The sequence below is a fragment of the Lepisma saccharinum genome, chromosome 11, assembly GCF_977018435.1.
Source record: "Lepisma saccharinum chromosome 11, izLepSacc3.1, whole genome shotgun sequence".
NCBI classification, from domain to species: Eukaryota; Metazoa; Arthropoda; class Insecta; order Zygentoma; family Lepismatidae; genus Lepisma; species Lepisma saccharinum.
In genome coordinates this window covers 55,202,746-55,225,974 of record NC_139239.1, presented here as the reverse complement: position 1 = coordinate 55,225,974, position 23,229 = coordinate 55,202,746, and the positions used below count along the sequence as shown (strand labels likewise).

Genomic DNA, 23,229 nt, shown 5'->3' with positions numbered 1-23,229 from the left:
GTAGTCGAGGTAATATCAGATTAACCTGAACAACTTTGCATTCAATTGTTTCATTTTGTATGACGTCATTATCACATAACTTCCATTGAGCGTTCTGACTCGTTCAACCAAGAAGATTTTCCTTCCAGGGTACCCATGGGGCTAGATTGTATGTTGGGATCATTATACTGGAAACGGTGTGAACCATGTAATTGATATATGTTAGTTAATCCAGTGTAATATATCCAGAAGCAATGCTTTCCCGAATTCACTTTTTTCATAATCCAGAATAATAAATACCTTTATCGAATTCTGAATTTTCTTTCCTGAATCAAGATTTCCTTTCCCAATCCAAACTACTGAATACACTTTCCGAAGAATGCACTTTCCTCTTGCCAATCCACAATACTAGTTGTAATTTCCCACCGAATGGATTTCCCAAATTGAAAATATTGATTACACCCCAGTTCAGTATACTGAATATATTTTCGAAATCTAAAATACGGAACACAAACACTCACCCTCTCCCATCTTGAATATATTTCCCGAATATTATTTTTTTCCAATACAGAACACTAATTACATTTTCCCTCACACTGTTAGAAGTTGGTTTAACATTTACAATATTCTGCCGTTAAAATGTAACAGCCTGCCTCTCGATTTACAAAATCGGGACGTAACATTTCTTTATTAAATTTGAATATTTTGCGCACATAAATATATTTTGGTAGGGATTTGACAACCTCATCGCCCAGTGACTTGTTCACTGCAGTTAGTGAACAAACAGAGTGAAATGGTCAACATTTTGCTCTGTTGGGATTTACAGAACTGTCCTGTCATGGCTCTATGAGCGTCCCGAAATCGGCAGAAGTGGGGTATGGTTGGTGGACTACAATGTGATCCTACCAGCTAGATTCGAGGGATCCGCTGACCAACGACAGGTGCGGTCCTCTAGTCATATTGGGGGTTAGGCGTAGAGCTGACAACTCTGCACTGTAAAAAGACATGTCAAGAAACAGCAACATGAGGCCATGGATGTTCCCAAGGTAAAATATTCCGGAGGTAAAATAGTCTCCCATTCAGATCCCCGGGCGGGGACTACTTTGGGTGGTCCCTGGACTAAGGATAAGATCTACATTAGAAATAAGGATATTAAATTAGGCACCTGGAATGTTCTGAGCCTTTACCGGTCTGGGGCGTTTCTGTGTACAGTTAATGAGATAATTAAGTATAAATTAGATGTAGTAGCTGTCTAGGAAGTTATGTGGCCAGGAGAAGGGAATTGTAAAACTAAATATTATACTTTTGTCTACGGTGGTACTGAAAATCATAATTTTGGAACAGACTTCTACATAAATAATAGAATTATCTCAGCTCTTAAAACAGTAGAATTTATTAATGATAGGATATCATATGCAGTTTTACAGGGTAGGTGGTGTAAAATTATTTTAATAAACATACATGCACCAACGGAAGATAAAGATGATAATACTAAAGATGATTTTTATGCAGAGTTAGAACAAGTCTTTGATAAATTTTCTCAGTATGATATGAAAATTCTGTTAGGTGACTGTAATGCACAGATTGGCAAAGAAGAGACATTTAAACCCACGATTGGTAAAGAAAGTCTTCGTGAATTAATTAATGATAATGGTATAAGATTGATTACTTTTGCAACCTCAAAGAACTTAATTGTGAAAAGTACCAGTTTTAAACATAAAGATATCCATAAATATACCTGGTCTTCTCCAGATGGTAAAACTCATAATCAAATAGATCATATTCTCATTGATAAGAGAAGGCATACTAGTATATTTTGACGTTCGGTCACATAGAGGTGTTTACTGTGCCAGTGGCCATTATTTAGTAATTGCTAAATTAAGAGAAAGACTTGCAGTGATAAATCATAAGCAACAAAATCTAAAAGTTATAATAAAATTTAATACAAGAAAATTTGCTAATGAAAGAATTAAGAAAGATTACGAAAACAAACTGTCCAATAGATTTAGAATGTAAATATTCTAGAAGTCTTCACATTCTAATTATTATGCAACTAAATATAAATTGAATTATTCTATTCTTCCTAATAACTTCAATATTATGCTTTATTATTTGATATATATAGATTTGATGTTTTGCAGGATTTAAATGATGATGAAAATATAAATGAAACAGACGTAAATAAGAATTGGGAGCACATACGTAATGCAGCTAAAGAAAGTATAGGATACCATAAACCAAGGAAAATTAAGCCATGGTTTGATAATGAATGTCATAATCTAATAGAAATAAGAAATCAGGCTAGACTTAGGTGATTAAATAACTCTGATGATACAAATCTAAGCAATTATAATAGAATAAAGCGAGAAGTTAACCGCACGTTTAGAAGTAAATAGAGAGATTACTTGAAAAGCAAAATTAACGAAATTGAAACAAACAGCAAGAACAAAAATATCAGAGATTTATATAAAGGTGTAAATGAATTTAGAAAGGGGTGGCAACCTAAAGTAAACTTGATAAAAGATAAAGACGGTGATTTTTTAGCAGACCCAAGTGATATTTTAAACAGATGGAAGAGCTACTTTAATGACCTTTTAAATGTTCATGTAGGAAATAAACCAGAAGTAAATGAAGTACACACAGCAGAACCCTTAGTTCCAGAACCTAACCTGACTGAAGTTAAAGATGCGATTTAAATTCTAAACAATAACAAAGCACCTGGCATTGATTTAATACCAGCTGAGTTAATTAAATATGGTGAAAATTCGTTAATATGTCAAATTCATAAATTAATTTGTTTAATATGGAATAAAGAAGAAATCCCTCAACAGTGGAAAGAATCCATAATTGTTCCTGTGTTTATAAAAGGTGATAAAATGAACTGCAATAATTACCGAGGAATTTCTCTACTCTCAACAACATATAAAATATTATCTAACATTCTCTTAACAAGACTAACCCCATATGCTAATGAAATTATAGGTAATTATCAATGTGGATTTAAACGTAACAGATCAACTACAGATCAAATTCTTCACATCCAACAGACACTTGAGAAAAGGTGGGAATATAATCAAAATGTCCATCAGCTATTCATTGATTTCAAAAAAGCATATGATTCGGTCAAAAGAGATAAATTATATAATATATTAGTCGAGTTTGGAATACCTAAGAAGCTTGTTAGTATGATGAAAGTATGCACCAGTAAAACAGAAAGTAAAATTCGTGTTGGTATTAATGTGTCTGACAAATTTACAATTCATGATGGGTTAAAACAAGGAGATGGATTATCTCCGTTGCTCCTTATTTTTTTCTTAGAATACGATGTTAGGAAGATAAAAGAAACTAACGAAGGACTAAAATAAACCGCGTGACTCAGTTGTTAGTATGTGCAGATGATGTAGACTTATTAGGGGATGACATAAATAAAAAAAGGTAAACTGCTCCCCTGTGCTTAGCACCACGCCATGAAGGCGTATAGGGGGTGTGGGGGTAAAGCCCCACACTTTCTTAATCCGGTCGTGAGCGGGGGTGATGTGATCAACATCACGCCCCTGACCGCCTTTACCCCCCCCCCCCCCCAGGCTTTCCCCCAGGTACCCATGTTATTCGACGCTGGGTGGGCGCCGGGACCGCTTCCAACGTTAGATGACATAAATACAATTAAGAATAATGCTAAAATATTTTTCAAAACTGCTAAAGAGTTAGGTTTGGAAGATAACAAAGAGAAAACTAAATATATGCTTACAGGCCGAAACCAAGTGTTAGGTAATAATCAAAATCTAATTATTGGTAACAAATCATTTGAACCAGTTTCGAAATTCATATACTTAGGAGTAATATTAACAAATGAAAATTATATTAAAGAGCAAATAAAGTATGCTTAATTCAGGAAATGCATGTTACTTTTCTATTCATAAACTTTCGTCTTCTCGTTTAATATCTAAGAACCTAAAAGTTAAAATATACAAAACAGTAATTTTGCCTGTAGTATTATATGGGTGCGAAACTTGGCCCCTTACATTGAAAGAAGAACATAAATTGAGAGTATTTGAAACTAAGATCCTTAGGAAAATATTTGGACTTTTGGGGAATGGGGAGACAGGTGAGTGGAGAAGGTTACATAATTTAGAACTACATAATTTGTATCCATGTCCTGATATTATTTGAATGATTAAATCAAGAAGGCTTACGTAGGTGGGCAGGCCATGTGGCACGAATAGGAGAGGAAAGAAGAGTTTACAGGATTCTTGTTGGGAAACCTGATGGTCAGAGACCTGTAGGAAGGCCAAGACGAAGATGGAGGAACAACGTTGAGATAGACCTAAAGGAAATTGTTAGAGATAGAAAAAAGTATATAGATCTTGCTCAGGATAGAGACAGAAGGAACGCCTGTGTTGCTGCAGCCATTAATCTTCGGGTTTAAGAAGGCTAGAGAGTAAGTTAGTTAGTTTACCCAATGTTACATCATTATACGTACAAGTTATACCATGGGATCATTCCATGTCAAATCAGCCAATGGTTTGCACCTTGACAACACAGAAATTGATATTTTTTGGTACAGTGGTAGTATCAGTAAAGTTGACGAAAACTGCCAAATTTCAGGTTTTAGTTCTTGAGTTCTTGACTTTCAAAAAAGCATACATTCCAAGATTTTACGACATTTTGAAATCTTTAAATAGATGTAGTTCAATAACTATTTGACCTAGAGCGCTCAAATTGGTGTCATTTTCTTCTGCTTTTAATGAATTTTCAATTGAAATGCAACATGACTCTGCTGTTGTATTTTTTCAGAAACCCGAAACAAACATTTTTTAATCTCAATAACACCTCTTTTAATTTTTAAAAAAAATATGTTTTGAAGACATCAATTGACTATTGGGATGCAGAATTTCATAATGGGACGGCAATGGGTTCCTATACAAATTATTGTTTTTGTATTGTAATGTGTGTGAAATTTGCTAACTTCGTGAATTTTCATGTTAAAACCATAACTATAAGGTGAGTGGTTGAGGTTGAAGCCTTCATATTAGTATGTTTTATAATTTTTGTACTACAAATAATATGAAAATACCTAAAATTTATCACTTTTATTATCAGGTAAGCAAATTGAAAAATATATGAGGGGAAGTCATTAAGTAACAGGAATTGTATAATTTAATAATATTTTCATATCAATAGTTGAGGATTCAAAGATAAGTTGACCTTGGAACATTTAATGGAAATATATTCGAATACCAATCTAATCAATGACAATATCGTTGCTTGATTGATTTGCTTTATTTTACTTCGCTTTTTGTGCCACTTTTGGCTAATGTGCGAAGATGGGGATGAGTAATGACTCGATGAATGAACACTCACAAACATCCATGCCCAGGCCGGGATTCGAATCCGGATACCCCTGGAGTCGTAGCGCGCTATGCTAACCACTCCCCCACAGAGGTGGGCTGAATCGTTGCTAAATGTCCGAACAATGAGATTGTTCTTCAGTTATGATCAATATTAATGAATCACGAGGTTCTCATTATTAATCCTCTGACCACATTGAAAAGAATAAATGGTAATGTTACTACTAATTGCGGCCTTAGGATTAATTATTGAGGTAGAAGGAAAGAGATGGAAGAGGCAAACAGAAAGAGAATGAGATGGAGAAAGAGAGATGAAAGAGAGAATGGGGTACCTATCGATAAGAAGAGAGAGGAAGAGAGAGAGAGAGAGAGAGAGAGAGAGAGAGAGAAGGTAGAGGGAGAAAAGGAGATATGTTTGAGCGGAGAGAGAAAATTGAAGAAAGAAATGAACAAGAATGATAGGGAGGAGATTCAGAGTGAGAGAAAGAGAGAGAGAAAGAGCGAGACAGACTCAAATACACACAGAGGAAGAGAGAAGGAGCGATAAAGATAGGAGAGGCAGAGGGGAGGGAGAAAAGGTTAGGAACCTCTTCAGGCTTTACTAATCGAACAATGGAGACAAAGGAAGGGATTGAAAGACCATCAGTTGTGTTCTCGCGTCGGGGGTCCTTCTTCAATTGTTTTGTCAAGATCAGCTGCTATTCTCTCTTCCAGTTAAGCACTTCTTCTCTTAAAAGGAGCACAGACGGCTCAAAGTGGATCTTTGTGGAGGAGGACAATATTTTTTCCCCACCGATCCTTTATTCCACTTTCCTGAGAATTGTTTTCTAAGGAATTTGCAGAGAAAGACATTCCTCTAGTTCATTATATAGTTGATAACGAAGTAATTGGAATTATTGTTATTTCACCATTTCTTATTTAAGGCTATGAGGGACGTTTCCCATCAGGCGTACATTTATTTCAATATCGTCGGAATCGGCGCTGCTACGGAAACACAAATTACTGTAGAAGAGTGTACGAATTTTTCTCAATGATGCAAGTGGAAGATGTTTTTAATTTGATTATTAAGATGCACACGATCTGTAAAAATATGATGAATTAGAATTTACAAAATGTCATGCATTCCTTATGGAGAAACATCTTCAACTTATGGCTAATCAAATGTAAGTTTCGACTTTTCTAACGAAAATTAAAATCTTCAGCCTGTTCTCTTTACGTTCATGTGTATTTCTCTGCCATCGGAAGTTTGATAATCCCAAGAGATCAAATACAAGGATGAACATAATTAGTTGAAGGTTGAGAGCAGCAGAAGTAAAACGAGCACGTTTCACTAGAGCATATTATGTACGATATATTATTCGTAAATGGAAAAATTCTACACTTCTTCGAGATTAATTCAAGAAGATGCAGTTAATGTGTACATTTCTTTATCTAAGGTTTAACATCACACGCTTCAAGACATCCTTCCCAATTCTCTCAACTGCTCGCTTGAAAATACTCCAATACTGGTTATCATCACAATATGACCACTTCAAAGACAGTGTTTGTGGCTAGTAACAGTTTGTGTTGTTTGAATTAATCTCCAAGAAGTGTATAATTTATTCCATTTACATAATATGCTCTAGTGAAACGTGTTCCTTTTATTTCCGCTATTTTATAACCGTTAGCTGTAAAATAATACTCCCATGAACGTAATGTTATATTTTCTCCGTCTCACCTAGAACCATCCTGCGCACAGAAACTGTCCCTCAAAACCTTAATAATGATGATTTATATTCCAAATGCATGAATCTTCAGGTCTCGCTAAACACATGGAGAGATACTTCCCCACTTGTGCACAGCTCATATCCATTACGTTTGGTACCAGAGCGCTATTATCGACTCATGCACATTCTATGTAAACATGCGATCCCTCGATTTTGAAATTTATTCATTCATTGAACCGCATTGAAACCTCATTATGGATCCTAAATGGAGATTTAATAGAATGCATGAATGACGTACAATCGTCACGTTCAGTTGAATTACTTATTTTCATGACTCAATCAGAAGAGCAGTCTTGTTAATCGACCAGTGCCGTGATGGCATTCGTCTCATGATTCCCATTTGCAAGTGGACCAGTAATGTAATATGAATCGTAACGAGTGTCCGTAATGTTTTCAGCCATCAGCGTTCATTATATTGGTATGCATGTAGTTGAGCTGTTCATTTAGCAAACCCGAAACTTGTGAATTTGTAAATTGATGCGGAGTCTGCAATCTAAAACCGTGAACGTGCCAGTTTTCATAACGTGCAGGAATAATACTGTCACGATTTCTCTCTCTCTCTCTTTTTTTGGAAACGCAGGGAATAATTCTAACTTCCTCGTACATAGGTGAATCAAGGTGATAAAAGATAAATATACTGTAAATGAATAATACAAAATCTATATTTTCAAGATAGTCATTTAACACCTCGTGTCGAATATTTTATAAGTTATGATGCTGGGCAGAAAATATTTGTTTTGTCTATAGTCATAGCTTGTTTAGTTTCAATAATACTTTAGTTGATTGGCAGCTTTTAAAAATAGCATTTATTTAAAAGCAATTAAAAATACAGAAAAGAGTTTACGATATTTGTATTCCAAATATAAAAGTTGCATTCCAGTCAACATTTAAACATCAATATTCACTTTTCTGCCACCTTTGGCTAATCCTGAAGATAAAGATGAGTGATCCTATGGTGAAATAGATGACGGGACACTCCAAAACAACATCCTTGCACAGTCCGGGATTCGAAACCGGTACCCCTGGCATCGTAGCGCGCTGTGATAACACTCCGCCGTGGAGGTTGGCGCAAACCATCATTTTCCCACGCTCAAACTGACAGTGTAGCAGAAAAATATGAAGTAAACAGGATGATCGTGAATCTTGTTACGTTCCCACAACTGCGGGGTATGTGTGGCTCGACACTGTATCTATAAACAGACACACGCAGTCGTAGGAACTAAGTTAATTTCCCTCAGCTCCTGTAGTCAGCATCACGGAACTCCAAAGGTCCGCACTGGAACCATATCAGGTGGGCAGAAGAAAAACTCGAACCACAGGATATAGGTTTTATCTCGTTTTATTAAGGTAAGTCAATTTGTGTACATGGGGAAAACTAGGAGCGCGAGACTGGGAAACCGGGTAAATTTCGGATTTAGAACGCGATAACTTCTTAAATATCCTACTGAGATCGTCCTTAAGAACTTTACTCAGTATAGAAGAACCTGCGGGGTGTGAGCGACTCAACACTAGGCCTGATAACAGACCCACGCAGGTGCAGATACCAAGAAACAACTCCTCTTTGCAATGAAATTTTGGCATATTTATACCCGATTTCTGTACTCTGGAACCCCTGAGTAGCAAGTTATGAAGACAAAATATTTCTTAACTTACATTAAAATGTGCAGTTTTTACATAAGTTGGATTTGATAAAATATCGAAAAAGTTTGTATAGATCTTTTTCAGTTAACAAATACTTGTACATCGATAAGTATAAAATTAAAAACTTCCGCCATTAGTTCCTTACATGAAGGTTAGGTCATGAACATCCTTTAAAATTTTAATTGGCGTTCATTCGATTACGTCATAACATTTAGTTTATCGGAACAATCAACTCCACTCTTTTTGTCATAACATATCCTTTAGTTTTTACTTTTTACTTTGCACCTTATATAATTTTTTATTTCTTTATTTATAAATAATTTAACAAATTTATCAAATTAAGCAAGGCGTAACAATCTAAATATTGATATTTTCAACGATACCGCCCAAAAGTTATAAAATGTTCACAAAAATATGTTGCGTGCACAGCGGTATTGAAGTGGTATCCTATCCGCGGTGCAATATAGCTGCAAAAGTGATTGAACTGAGAGCCTCTTGATAACAAGGAGACAGTGTTCAGACCGGTGCGCTATGAAAGAGTGCTCCATGCTAAAAGTACACCAGCAGCCCACTTCAGTATCCTAATAGTGGTCACTTTACCACAACATGAACAGAAGGAAAAAAACCGCTTATGTAATTATGGTCATAACCACCCAGCCGCTAATATCATCAATGCATTTTACGTGAACGACGACCTCCGCTATTAATAATCCCAGAGCGTCAATTAAGCTACCAACGCCGATCGCCCATATTATGAGTGAGTTTGGAATACCACACAATAACATCATTGTCCAAAATGTGGAGACTGGAGCGTGGGCGAGGTACGTACTATCTTCCTAGCAACAAATGGCTCATTCTTTAGGGAGTTTTCAGATCGAAGCGACAAGTGACACGAGGCTTAACATCGAACATGGCCCAGTTGCAGCATGTAGAAAGCATTAATTGCGTATGAGCGGCCAACAGACCGAGACGACACGATGCACACTGTTTACAAAAAGGCACAGTCCGAGTGACATTGGTGTAATACTTAAATTCAGCCAGTCATAATAATAACGATGATCCGGACAAGCCTTGACGAGGCAAATAAGGCCTGACTTTCTTAAATTTGTCAGGAGCTTAGAACACAAACCCCACAGAAAAAGCACCACGTTTGATATTATAAAGCCCTTATTACGATTTTGACATTGCCAATATGATCAAACTGCCGGCCCCCGTGGCGGAGTGGTTAGCACACGCTACGACGCCAGAGGTCCCGGGTTCGAATCCTGGCCTGGGCATGGATGTTTGTGAGTATCCATTCATCAATTTCATCATATCACCACTCATCCCCATCTTAGCTAATTAGCCAAAAGTGGCAAAAAAAGCGAAGTAAAATAAAGCAAATCATAATATGATCCAACCATGTACTCTGGCGACCCTCCGCACGTTTCGTCGCGTAATTCAAAAGAAGGGATCAGGGAAATTCGTGAACGGTGTGCGTCTGCAGCACGACAACGCTCGTCCCCATAAGAGTCGTCATTGCCGAAATGGGGTTCCAGATGCTGACATACCCTTCTGATTTTCATCTGCGAGGACATCATTACCAAGACTGATGTCTGGAAGCAACAGTCCACTCATGGAGGTGCTTCCAGAAAAGCCTGGAGTTTGTTTTTAAGTCTGCGTTATGCACAGAAAGGCTAATCGAAACTGAACCTACAGTTTAAGGTGGGATCCGAAATACTATGTGCCTCCAACGAGTATCGAACCCGAAAGTCCTTAACCACAAGGCGACGATGTTACCACTACGCTACCGGGAAGGCCCAGGAGAGCCTGGAGAAGCTGTAGGAAGACTATATAGAAACGGTGGACCTATCAACTGAGTTATAAGTGATCTGTTGGTGTATTAAAAATTGTAATTCAATATCGTATGTATATTTTGAAGCGATCTTCGTGAAGAACAAATTTCAACCTAAGTTTCTGAACTTTTTGCCAGAGATTCTGACCCAATCTTTTGGAAAACCTGCTGTACTCGGGGGAACTAAAATTTGCGAAAGCTCAACATCTTTATTTTCCTATTTCTTCATCTTAATAGAAGATCATTTTTACGGCTCTTTTAGGATCACTATAGTTTAAGGGAATTGTATGGGACGAGCGAGGAGACCCAGGTTAGTACTCATAACGTTCCGTTCCTGGCAAGCTACGCCAGGTAAGGGCACTCTTTACTCGCGAGGTGGAAGCTCTGTATGCAAACGTTTGGAAACTCTGCAAGGAAGGAGATCGTGCAATGGATGTTTACGACAGGAGGAGACGAGAAGGAACGGAAACCTTATTTTAGTCTCTGAGGGAGCAACGTGAAATAGAGAAATGGGCGAATGTAGCTATGATGAAAATCCTAGTCTTGGCATGTACTTCAATCAAGGATTTCGAATTTTCTCCTTCAACTCTAATTTATCTAGAGAACTAATGAAACCAAAAAAAATGTTACCTCAGCAGTGCAAAGATTCTTTCTGGAAATTTATTTTGAAATTTTGAATATTTCTCACTCTTCTGGTCAGGACAATCCAACAATCCAGTGGGGTCTACAGGGAACCTCTTTCTTGTTAATTATCAGGAAGGAGAGGGGAGGTAATAAAGGGTTGTTATTGATAGGAGAAGGTCTTATTGTTGATACACATTACATTTTCACAGGATTAGAGCAGAACCACTGCCACCGACAGTGGATGGATCGAGTTAGTTTTTGTTGTGTGGAGCTATTATTTCGTAGATCTATCAGGCTCCAAAACTTTCTTTTTATAGCTCTTGTTGTTCCTGAGATATCGATACTTGATGCGGACGTGCACGACTGTCGCATTAATGTAACAATTTTCAGCTTTTGCTCATTAGATCTCAAATGAAGTACAGGAAATTAAATTCACGACTTTTTAGAAAAAATAATCCGAAATTACTCGTATTAATTCTATCAGGTGTTTGGTGACATTGGGAGCAGTGTTGAATGGAGATATCTTGTTGATTTGCTGATATAATTAATGAAAATTGTTTATTAATTCAATGAGAAGGTTCTGAACCCAAAAAAGTCCATATTATATTCACACACTGTGTTTGGTACGTTCCACGATGGCGTAGTGGCAAAGTCGCCGCCTTGTAATCAATGGATACCTGGTGGAGGCACATTGCACAGTACTTTTGACCCCACTTAAACTGTAGGTCAAGTCTCGATTAGCCTATCTTTGTATAAAGTGTATTAAAAACATAACTCAAACATGCAAGCTCTGATCGGTATGTACAAGATAATAGTATTCTTACTTTTATAGGCCATTAGGTATATCCTACCGCAGCTCCCGCCAACGACAGCAATTAATACCAAGCCCTTGGAGGGCCTTCTCCACTCTTTCTATCTGAAACACCTGCTTCCTATGTGTCCTCTGCTGTGAATTTGGCAATCAGGGTTAATCCAGGCCTGGGCATTCCTTGTGGTGCTCTTCATCGATTTCATCATATCACCACTCATCCTCATCTTCGCGATTAGTTCAAACTGGAAGAAATGCGAAGCAAAATTAACCAAATAAATTAATCGAACATGGCAACTAAGTGCTCAAATTTCTCTTGCAAAGGAAATGGCGAGCTCTTGCTCGCAGAGATTAAGCACTTGTTGTCTCCGGCGCTCCTGTCAATGAACGACAGCACTCACGTGACTGCTGACAAGGTCTGTGAGCAGACGACAGACCACCGAGTGGCGGCAGCGGTACAAGGTTAAACCTTCTGAGGTATAGAAGTTCATGAGATATTTACAGATCACATAACACTGATTGTTGACACGAAGAGCTGGCCAAATACAAAATTTTCAGTTCAACAATTTTAAGTTTGTCGCTTCAGTATTACCTTACATATCGATCCTTGACACAGACGCAGCCATTGCGAAAGGGCAGGTTTTACTTTTTTGGTCCAAGCTCCCAGATTAGAACGGACTGAACAGAGATTACATTCGTATGAAATTTATAGCGTTACATTTTTAAACACTAGCTAATAACGTGTATCCGGAGACTGGAAATGGAGAGTGGGGAATATGACGAAGGGTCTTTACCTGGATTTTGCTAAAGCTAAGTTCAGCTCGGACAGGAGCTTGCTTTTAGCTAGCTGATCAGTCACGGAAAGAGGTTGACATTCTTACATTTTATGTGAAATCTGATCCTTAGAGGGAAGGTATTTTGTTTCGTAATTTTGTGACAAAATTGTTTAAGTAAAAATGGAGTTATAGTAGACTATAGACGTCAACACAGAATTCTAAACTTTCACCAAGTACTTTACTCCTTAGACTTAAATTAATTTGAAATACATATTTCTTATACTTCTCATTTTAGGATGCATGATGATCCGATAAAATTTGATAAAGTTTGCTTTAAATTCACTTTATGTTCAGATAGGTTAATCGGAACTAGACCTATACACAGAAAAGAAATCCATCAAGGCTTATTTATTCACTTCAAATGCATCAAGTGATGCATGTGTGTAATTGTTGGTTTCTTGGTTGTTGTTCGAAATTTCCGATCCGATGCATTTAATGCATGAAGAGAAAATTAAGTGTTAACATGAATCTAGTTAAATATTAGAATGCTTCTCTGAACCTGAACAACATTTGATACGTTATGCAATAGATATGCTTCGTTCTATGATAGGAACAACAATTTCAGTAATGCAGGATCCATGTGGTTATCGTTGATGTATTTGAACAAGACCAGTTTAGTTGTATTGTAGAGGATAATGAAAGACGCGTGGCCCAATCTGACATGCTATGGTCCATAGGTGGTGGAGAGGGAGGAGAGAGATGTGCAGGTAGAAATAATACGGATATCGGGGGAAGGGAAGACGAGATATGGAACAGTTTCTGTTGGTTGAATTTATATTAGATGCGAGTGCGAGCTGTTATGTGAATTGTAAGCTGTCGACGCTAAGTTGTTAGCAGATTTCTTCGGTCTTTGGGAGGAAACGTCAGCCAGGGAAGGACTAATAGTTTTCGAACAGATTAAAAAGCAGCTGTTTGAAGATGATGTTGTTAAAGAGTCTAACACTCGAGATACGAAAAGGGAAGCCAATGGTAATTTCGGTGATGATTGAGCGTTACAAGTAGAAAAAGCTTCCAGAACTAAGTCCATCAATAGTTGATGGTCAGGAAAGCAGTGGTTCTTCTCATGCATCATCACCAAGAAAACGAGAGAACAAAATTTATATGTGGGCAGATCCTTTCTTGTCACTATACATAGGGTCTAGATTTCGAGGTTCATAGCTCCTATACTTATTGTCCATAGCAGCTATAAACTTGGTGGTATGTACATTTTGATCTATCGACATATTACATAGAAATCGAAATCTCGTGACAATACTTGGGTCCGCTTTCTTAAGATTAGATAGTAACATAAGCAAGGATTCCAGTATTGTCAATGTAGGGGAGGCGGTAGCCCCGAAATGGCTATAAAGTAGGCATTTGTAAAAATACGGCGAGTTTACGGGAGGTGGATATTGAGAGTATGTAAAAGTGAGCGCAAATTCATTTTTTTGTTCTGCTGTTGATCCCTGACATTACTAATCTTTTCCATACTCTCATTACTTTATGAGAGTTTTATCCCAGAAATGTGTTTTCCTTAGCTATAATTACATTACTATTTCATTCTTGACATGTTTATAGGAACTTTTCCATTCTGTTCCAGATATGAATCAACTCCCCGCACCACGGGAGTTTATATCATGCACATTTCCCCCTTAAGCGATTTGATGTTGTTTGCGGGGAATGCTTGTATGACAAGATAACATTAACGAGCATTTACTTGTGAGATCATACGCGATTATAACATCATAGTTAACGTGGCAATTAGCTTTGTATTGGGTTGGTTCCGATTGGATAAACAAACCGAGCAAAATTGATGCTAATTTGCTATTAATAGAATTATATATGGATAGCTAATTACCGAAACGACAGCCTGGGCAAACTCGGAGCTGTCCAAGGCAATAGATACTCACTCGAGCAAAAAGGTACTAAACCTGGCAGATTTTTAACTACAGTCGTTGACAAAAATTTTAAAAAAATATAGCAACGACCTTTCTGTTTAACTGAAGTGTTATTTATGAATTCTACTCTAATTTGGAGAATTTACATGCATTTTGGATGAAGTGACTTTGGTTGTATACCCTGTCCCAGCTAACTGTGGAGCAAAAGTCGCGCATAGCGTCAGAAAAGCCAGGGAAATTGAGTGGCCAGAGCTAAGCAGTACACGCTGCTGGGAAGGCAGTCGCTTTCCCCCACTCCACGCAATTCCGATCCTCTCACGTGTTCATTGGTGGAGCCGCCTCCCGTCACTACTTGCGCAGAGACTTCATTTCGTTTGCCTGCTGTACAGTTAGCTGGGACAGAGTATAGTGAACATTCTGATATAGTGAATCTAATTCACTAGTCCAGACTCATATTACATATTTCGTTTACAGTGAACCTAAAAAATGAACTGTTGTATCCATGAAAAAATAACATTGTAACATCATAAAAACAGTGCAGTACTTGAAAACAAATTTCCATATTGTTGAAGGCCTCCCCGATGGCACAGTGGTAGCGTCGTCGCCTTGTAATCAAGGTGTCCCGGGTTCGATACCCGGTGGAGGCACATAGTGGTTCGGATTCCACTTTAAACTGTAGGTCCAGTCCCGATTAGCCTTACTGTGCATAAAGTGGACTTAAAGCACTAAATCAACCAACATTATTGTCGAAACTTTCCTGGCGGCGAATGATAAAGAGGTTTCCCTGGATATCAGCCAGGTGATTTCCAGGCAGGCTTCCGATACAAATCGAAAACGATTCGCCGACGGAAGGAAAAGAAAGAGGGAGCAACCCAACAGAAAGAACACTTACCCGTCTCTTGGACTTGATGTTGTCGACTTGTCGCTGAGTGCACTCGCCGATGCTCTGGCTTCCCCATAGCTCGACGCCGATGCGAGAGTAGGTATACGTCATAGCAATGATGGGCATGAAGTACGTCAGGAGAGCAAAAATAACATTGTACCTAGAATGAAAGACCAGAAGACTTTTTGCAATAACCGACACAAGAATTGATCCTCACATCATTATCCATTTTTTAATGAGACATTTATATAATCCAGTAATATAGTTCCGGACCTTATCTTCCTCACAGTCTTGACGAGCTGTGAAGAGACGCGTGTCCAAATGGGTGTCCTTACAAGAATTGTCAACATCCAAGAACCACGTGGTGGCCGCACGTGTCGTCAAGATAGTGAGGAAGTTAAGATCCGGTTTTCTTTAAGTTTGTCAGGAACTATAGTTACTCCCACCTCACACCCGAGGGCAGATCGATATATTGAGGCTAATCCTGTAATACACATACATTTTTCATTTACATATATAGCCTCAATGGTGTCACAAAACACATGATATATTTAAATTACTTCAAAGAAATAATTTATAGAATAATGTACATAAGGATTTTGTAGATATTAGAATCACTTTTTGTAAAAATACATTAATCTCGTAATCATTTAATGGTGTTTATAAGGCTCTAAGAACGGAAAAAAATAAATGTACTGATGGGTTGAAACTCTTACGAAAGCAAATGTAATACGTAAACTGTAACCATACTTAAATTTCTCTCGATTTAAAATTCAATAATTTTTATAGGCAAAAGTAGCAAACATTTTGTATTGAATACTGTACAAAATACTAATCATGTTAAACTCTAAATAGCGTCATTATCATTAAACTTGAAATAAACATGGCAGCTGATATTCTGCAAACTATCATTAAAATAATTGTCAAAATTCAGCTACAAAGACCATACACATATTTTATGTTACAATTATAGAGTACATCCAGAATGTTTTCTTTTCACTGGAAGAAAATATACTAAAATTATTATAGTTTTATTAACATGCTCAACAAACGTTTCCACAGGAGGTTCATATATACAGTATCAGAAAAATATGTATATTTACATATAATTTTATATTTGCTTTAATCAAACTGTTCAAATATTTTACAGGGCCGTTTACTAGAAAAAAGCTTTTCTCAAGAAAACATATCGATATGGACAAAGGTGCCAAAAACCATACAAGCAATTTTAAGCGTGTTTTCTTTTAAAAAATAAAAATAAATAGATTTAAATTTTTAAAAAATCCGAATTTAAACAAAAAATCATCAAAAAACATTTTTTTAAATAAAATCATGATTTTTCATCAGCGTGGATAAAAAGTGATGATTTTTTTCATTTCAGTGCGAAGTAACACACACAGATTAAGTGTGCGACAATATCTGATAAATCTTCCCCACAAACCTGATGGCAGACTCTTCTTCTTTTGATAAAATTTCGATGACAAATTCGCTGTTACTCAATTCGACATTGAATCTTCGTCTTGAGTTCAAGAATTGTTTGGGGTTTGTTGGTGTAAACACGAGATTTCACAATGTACGGTGGCAAATCGCGGGACATCGGTGGCCAATCTCGCAGCTACGCACTTTACGAACTGTTTCCAAACTTTCCCCACATTTGTAGTGCGTTTTTAGTGCGATAACGATTTATTACATCGTGTAGAGTTCCATGACTATTAACTCCAATATGTATGTGTAAATAAGTTAAAGTACCTCAAAACCAAAAGAACGCAAATGAACATAATTTAAATCTGGCGCTCACGTTAAGTGTACAAAACCGACAACATACACAGTGTGTGCAGAAGATTAAGAAGGAACTTTTTTGTTCCTTGAAGTCCCGCTTTCTCAAATGAATATTTATTCACTTGAACTGTTATGAAAAACTGGCAAGTTTCACTCTTCTTTCTTCAAATTTGTTACCTCATTTGACAACTACCTTCCATAACTAGATAAAAATAATATTTCTGAGCGCCAAACCTTTCATTAATAACAATTTCTTCGAACAAAAAGATGGAAAAGTGTAACAAAAATAAAATTTTCCACCTAACAGAATGATCCGCGGTTACATCTTTGGTGCGATTGGTTCCCGGTTTGATTTCCTGTGGAGCTTCAAAATTTCGGTGTTGACAATTGGAAAGCTTTTCTAAAGCAACAGCATCGAACTTCGCTGCAGTGCCGATCACGAGTCACTCAAGAGGAAAGCAGTTTGGCAGGCCATTCACCCTCAGACAGTTAGTTTTGAGTTCAGTAGAGAGTTTAGTTTTGAGTGTAAAAATATCAAGGATGCATGGATGAATTCCTGCACACCACTGTTTGAAAGAGCCCCCCCCCAAAAAAAAGACGATTCATGGACAACAATGGTGCATACGACTTCTTGATAACCGTTACATTGATCACTTGCTGGCAGAATTTGTTACCTTAGTTGGAGTAATTTTGGTTGAAAACCTAGCCTTAAATATAGACTGTTTTGCCCTCTTTAATGAATTTCAATTCTAAACATTCTAAATAGTCTCCTTCTGAAGTGATCCGCTGATTCCAACGTTCAATCCACTTTCCAAAGTAACCATTGAATCCTTCGTTGACAGTTTGTTTACCACACCCGAGACAGAATTATTCAGCTCATTGTCTGAAAATGGCGGAAGCTCTTTTTTCCACATGCTTTTTCAGTGCTATCCGAGTAGTAATGCGCAGTGACTCCAATTTTGTCAAACATAACCTGATTGTGACGAGCGGCTGTAGCTTCCAATCAATGCTGGGTGTTAGAAACACGTCCTGTGCGAATGGTTGCCTCCAACCAACGGAATAGTTCCAGAACAGTGACGCTCATCTCATGACGTCACTCAAGGTCACGCCTCTATATAACAACTGACGCGCGTGCACTTGAACCGAATAAAACCAACCCTATTTTTTTTAACACTCTCTCTAATGATATGGATATATTTTCTTCGGGAAAACAAAGTCAAAACGGGGGTTTCGGTTCCCTTAAGCATAATTGGTTCCCAAATGGCGCAGAATGAAATATTAGCCACAAGTCAATTTTGTTTAATTTTAGAATTTTTTACCTGAGGTGTTACGTTGCATTGGAGACTACTTCTTACGCCTCTTCTTTGACACCTTTATTGGAACCAAACTTTCGAAGCCGACCTCCTTGATGTACTGGTTAGCACAGCGCGCTACAAGGCCAGGGGTCCCGTGTTCGAAATCCGGTTTGAGAACAAGCGTTCTCTTTGTGACTGTTCCATCATCAATTTAATCATATTATCGCTCATTCTCATCACGGTGATTATCCCAAAGTGGCAGAAGGGCGAAGTAAAATAAACTAAATCAAATCAAATCAAACTTCCGAACGCCAAAACAGACAAACTTGTACTTGTTTCAACAAGCTAATTCCAGTAATTCCGAAAAAATTCTGAAAAACACTGTACAGTTACCAGCAATAAAAATGGGGACATGTAGATCCTGAAATACTCGCTTCCCTGCAAGGCGTTATGTGTGTTGCGTAACTCTACGGAGGTGGTAGAAGTCGCCATTGAAAATTTGCTATTAAACTCCACTTTTCGCCATAAATTTAGGCAACACACATAACGCCTTTCAGGGAAGCGAGTATTCAGGATCTAGGTGTCTCGTTTTATTGCCTGTGGCTGTACATATATTTATATCGCCTTAAGATAAGAGGTATCCCAGCATTTACCATTAACTACAGAGTAAAAAAAAACATGGAAAGAGCTGTCTTTAGGTCATTGTCTTCTCTTCTCCTATGCCCAAATACATAAATTATCACTCAAAGCAGTTCATAGAGACAGGCGAACGGGATATGTTCTCATTTCATTTTCCCTTATCGACTCGTAGAGACCATTTGGCAAATGGAGGAAGATCGTCGAGGAGAGGCAGATGTCGGAAGACAAAGTTCAGAAGAACACTAAAGCTTCCGAGAAAACGCAGAAAGTTTTCCCATTAGTGTCAGCAGCAGGGGGAGACCGGTCGGGACCAATGCTCTCCTCCAAGAGCAAAGAATTAATTGCAGATGCAAGTCTTTTGTTCCATTTTGAAATCAGGAAATCGATCCGACATTAAAGTCTGGCCGAGGTCAACATACGTTGATAACCATGGATTGGGTTACGCTAAACTCTATTCAGATTATCAGGTCATTTACACCAGATTGTAGTTGCTTTGTGGTTACTAGTTTTCCTAACGTTAAGTTTCTGATGAAAGGAGAGAAGAGGGAAGTGAGGGATTTTCCATTTATTATATTTCCATTAGCAGTATCGAAATTTCATTGAAAGTTTCTTATTTAAGGTCACATTTCTGCCCATTTCACCGAATCGCAATTACTTTTTTTCTGTAAAAATAATCTGAACCGAAAATCTCAATTGTTGATTTTTTTAGTTCTATCCTAAAATGATGATAAAATGTTTGCACTCAGAGGAACAGTTCTGATAACTTATTACATTGTGTATAATGTGAGGAAGAGTTCAAAATGAGGATAATGTCTCTATGCTGATTAGAATAAGAGACATGGTCGAAAAACCAAAGCGATGTGTAAAGTCCCACATGTCTGAATTATTTTAAGATTGTGTCTAAAAAAAGGATTGCTCGAATATTGTTCGCTGTGCGAGTAATGCTATCAATAGTTTATAAAATACCTAGATTTCCATTTTGGGAGGAGAACGTGCCCCCTTTCCCTTCCCGTTAAATCCGCCAATGTACATGTTGGAAAGAGTGGTGTAGTCCTATGCTTACAAGTTGTCATAAAATAGAAGTGTTTTAACCGAAGCAGCGAGAGAGGAACAAAGAGTAAAGTAAAGTGCTCCCCTGTGCTTTGCGTATAGTGGGTGTGGAGTTAGGACCCCACACATACTTGATCAAGGCCGAAGGTGGAGGTGATGTGATGTGATCAGCACCACGCCTCTGGCTGCCTTCATCCCCCAGAGTTGAGGAACAAAAAGAGATAAGTGAAAGAAGCTCCAGAGAGAGAGAGAAAGAGAGAGACAGAGAGAGAGAGAGAGAGAGAGAGAGAGAGAGAGCAAGGCATAAGATAGAATATGAAAACCTGTAGAAAGACAAAAACAGGAAGAGTGAGAAGCAATACAAATATGAGAAAGATATTAATAGTACGAGTAAGTTAACATTTCCCCATATTCCAGGAGGTGATTTAAGTGACCTTCATTGACCCTCCTTGTGGGCGTCCATGGTGCAGCACTTGGGAAGGTGCATTGGATGGTTTGAAAATATCAAATTGCCCTGTCTTTGATAGGGCACGTAATTTCGAGCAGTAAACCCAAGTCCTCTGGTTCCTAACACTATGTAAATCCCTTGAGCCAGTGTTTCGCTAAGATAATAAAGCTCTTTGATCAACCGTGTCTTGAAAATATTTGCTGTATTTCAAACTAAGATTTGCAGAAAACAAGACACGTTTGTAAGCGTTTCGAAGCAATAATCACATCGCACAAAGACAGCCCAACAATAGGGCATTGATTGGCCAGTATCTGTCCGAACAATGAAGCAACAACAATGGAAGAAAATCGTCCGAAGACAAAGAAGCAGCCCCAACAATGGCCTCCCGCGGAGCATCCAGCGACAAAGCGAGGTGTGTGTGTGTGGTGAGGGAAGGGGATAAATGCCACAACAACTTTTGTTTCTTCCCGCAACAGAAGAGAGCAACAACAACGGGGCTTTCATCGGTGAAAACACCCGGCATGGCATCACAATTATTTCCAGCGGCACGAAGGCCTGGAATTCTCCAGACAATGGCGCTGGAGCCTAATGGTGGAAGTTGTAGGAGGAATTCCTTCGCGCTCGGAAAAGTAAAGAATTCGCGAAAACACCGCTCAAAAAGATGTAGGCTTGCAAGCTTCTTCTTCTGGTGTTACTAGCGTTGAAGAGAATACATTATTCCAACCAGTGTTGTCAACCGTACGCTGCTGACTAGGGATGGACGATATCGGAAATTCCACATCGCGATTTATCGTCAAGAAAATATCGTCACAGATGATACGATACGATATTTTCTCCGTATCGTGATATCGCGATATGTCGTCTCTATGATATATATCGCTAAAATATTGTGACGATATATCGCCGACACGATATATATCACTAAAATATCGTGACGATATATCGTCTAGTTGATATCGCCTGGACGATATTATTTCAATATCGCGATATATCATCTGGGCGATATATCGCCCAACACTACTCCTGACAGTACATGCTCGGTCCAAGTTCTGAACCGTACGCTAATTGTACGGTCCTGAAAACAATTTTGAATGTGTACATATAAGAATGAATAATGATTTGTACCGATAATACCAGTATTTTGAAGAAAGCTTTACATAATGGTCGCACCGCCACTTTTTTGCAAAGAGCAAAAGTTGGCATACTATCTGAGACGATTATACGGTGAAATAAGGTATACTAAAATAATGCATCATAAACACGTGCTACATATTAATTCTACCTTGACAACGTGACTTGAATTTGACGATTTGTTTCGGATTATCGGCGTTTTCCTTTACGTGATAAACACAATATATGAATATAATACAATGCGGGCCGGTCGTTAGTATATAGGAAGAAATACAAAATAGCCAGTGAACCCCCATATAACTGTTTCCTTTATATCCTAGCAGGGGACTGATACAATGCCGTGTTCAAAGGAAGGGGTGGAGGAGGGTAATCGCGTTGGCCGCTCTCAGTGCCAAAATTATTTTTAAAATAAACGATGTAAGTGCCACAAGAATTCAAACACAGTTTTCCACGTTAAACTGCGAAATGTGCCATGCTTTATAATGTGGTAAACGTGAAAAGTGGTTGGTAGCCCTCTAAGTAGTTCAAAGGGCATGTACAGAGGTTACTTATGTGAACGTTCTTACAGGCTAATGTGCGGAACGATGCGATTTCCCAACACTTTCGCTTTTGGCACTTACAACGTTTACCACTTTTAGTCCTCAATTATGGATAACGTAGGCCTAACGTGGCTACGTTTCATTCGTGGTATTTCAGTGAAGTGGAGTGATATGTAATTGAATATCACAGGAATATTACAGTGCTCGATATCATTCATTTAACAACTAGTGGCGTGTTACTGTAAGACCAGCTGCAAACCTCGTGTAAACAGTTTCAAGTGTAATTACGTGTTATGTAAAATACATCGAAATACTTATTAGTAAGTGCCTGTACTTTCTTTACAACTCCCAAGAACATCGCGGTGAACTTAGCCCTATAGTGATATAATCCATTTGTGACGAGCACAATAGTTAGAATGTTGTGTTAGTTATGGTGAGTTTATAATCTGACTTTACGAACACACGTGTTCAAAATGAAACAAATGACCATCGAATCTAGTAAACAGTTTGTAGAAAGTTATGTACGATGTATAAGTTATGAATACAGAAATATTATTATTGGAATCTAGTTTTATGTTGACAAATGTGTAGGTTTGATATTCCAGTGGAATTGTAAGTGTTGACCTACAAATACGCTTACATATTTGGATCCTACCGGGTAGGATCCTCATTCAGCCTGCTTTAAAAGTTAGAAAATATAGCTCTCGCCAAAAAGAAGAAATTATTATGAAACTCCAGGACACGTTCTTGGA

General features: G+C 37.9%; 1 protein-coding gene across 5 annotated transcripts in view; it reads right to left on the bottom strand.

Annotated features, from left to right (window-relative positions):
* LOC145994809 (tachykinin-like peptides receptor 99D) overlaps window positions 1-23,229 on the bottom strand; it is a 616,641-nt gene that overhangs the window by 114,199 nt on the left and 479,213 nt on the right. For all 5 annotated transcript variants that reach the window (XR_014442396.1, XM_083131117.1, XM_083131116.1 and 2 more), the window contains one exon: window positions 15,606-15,756. Coding sequence is in view for 4 of the 5 variants with exons in the window: in XM_083131117.1 (XP_082987243.1) it covers window positions 15,606-15,756 (151 nt within the window). In the remaining variant the exon portion in view is untranslated. The remainder of the gene's footprint in view (window positions 1-15,605; window positions 15,757-23,229) is intronic.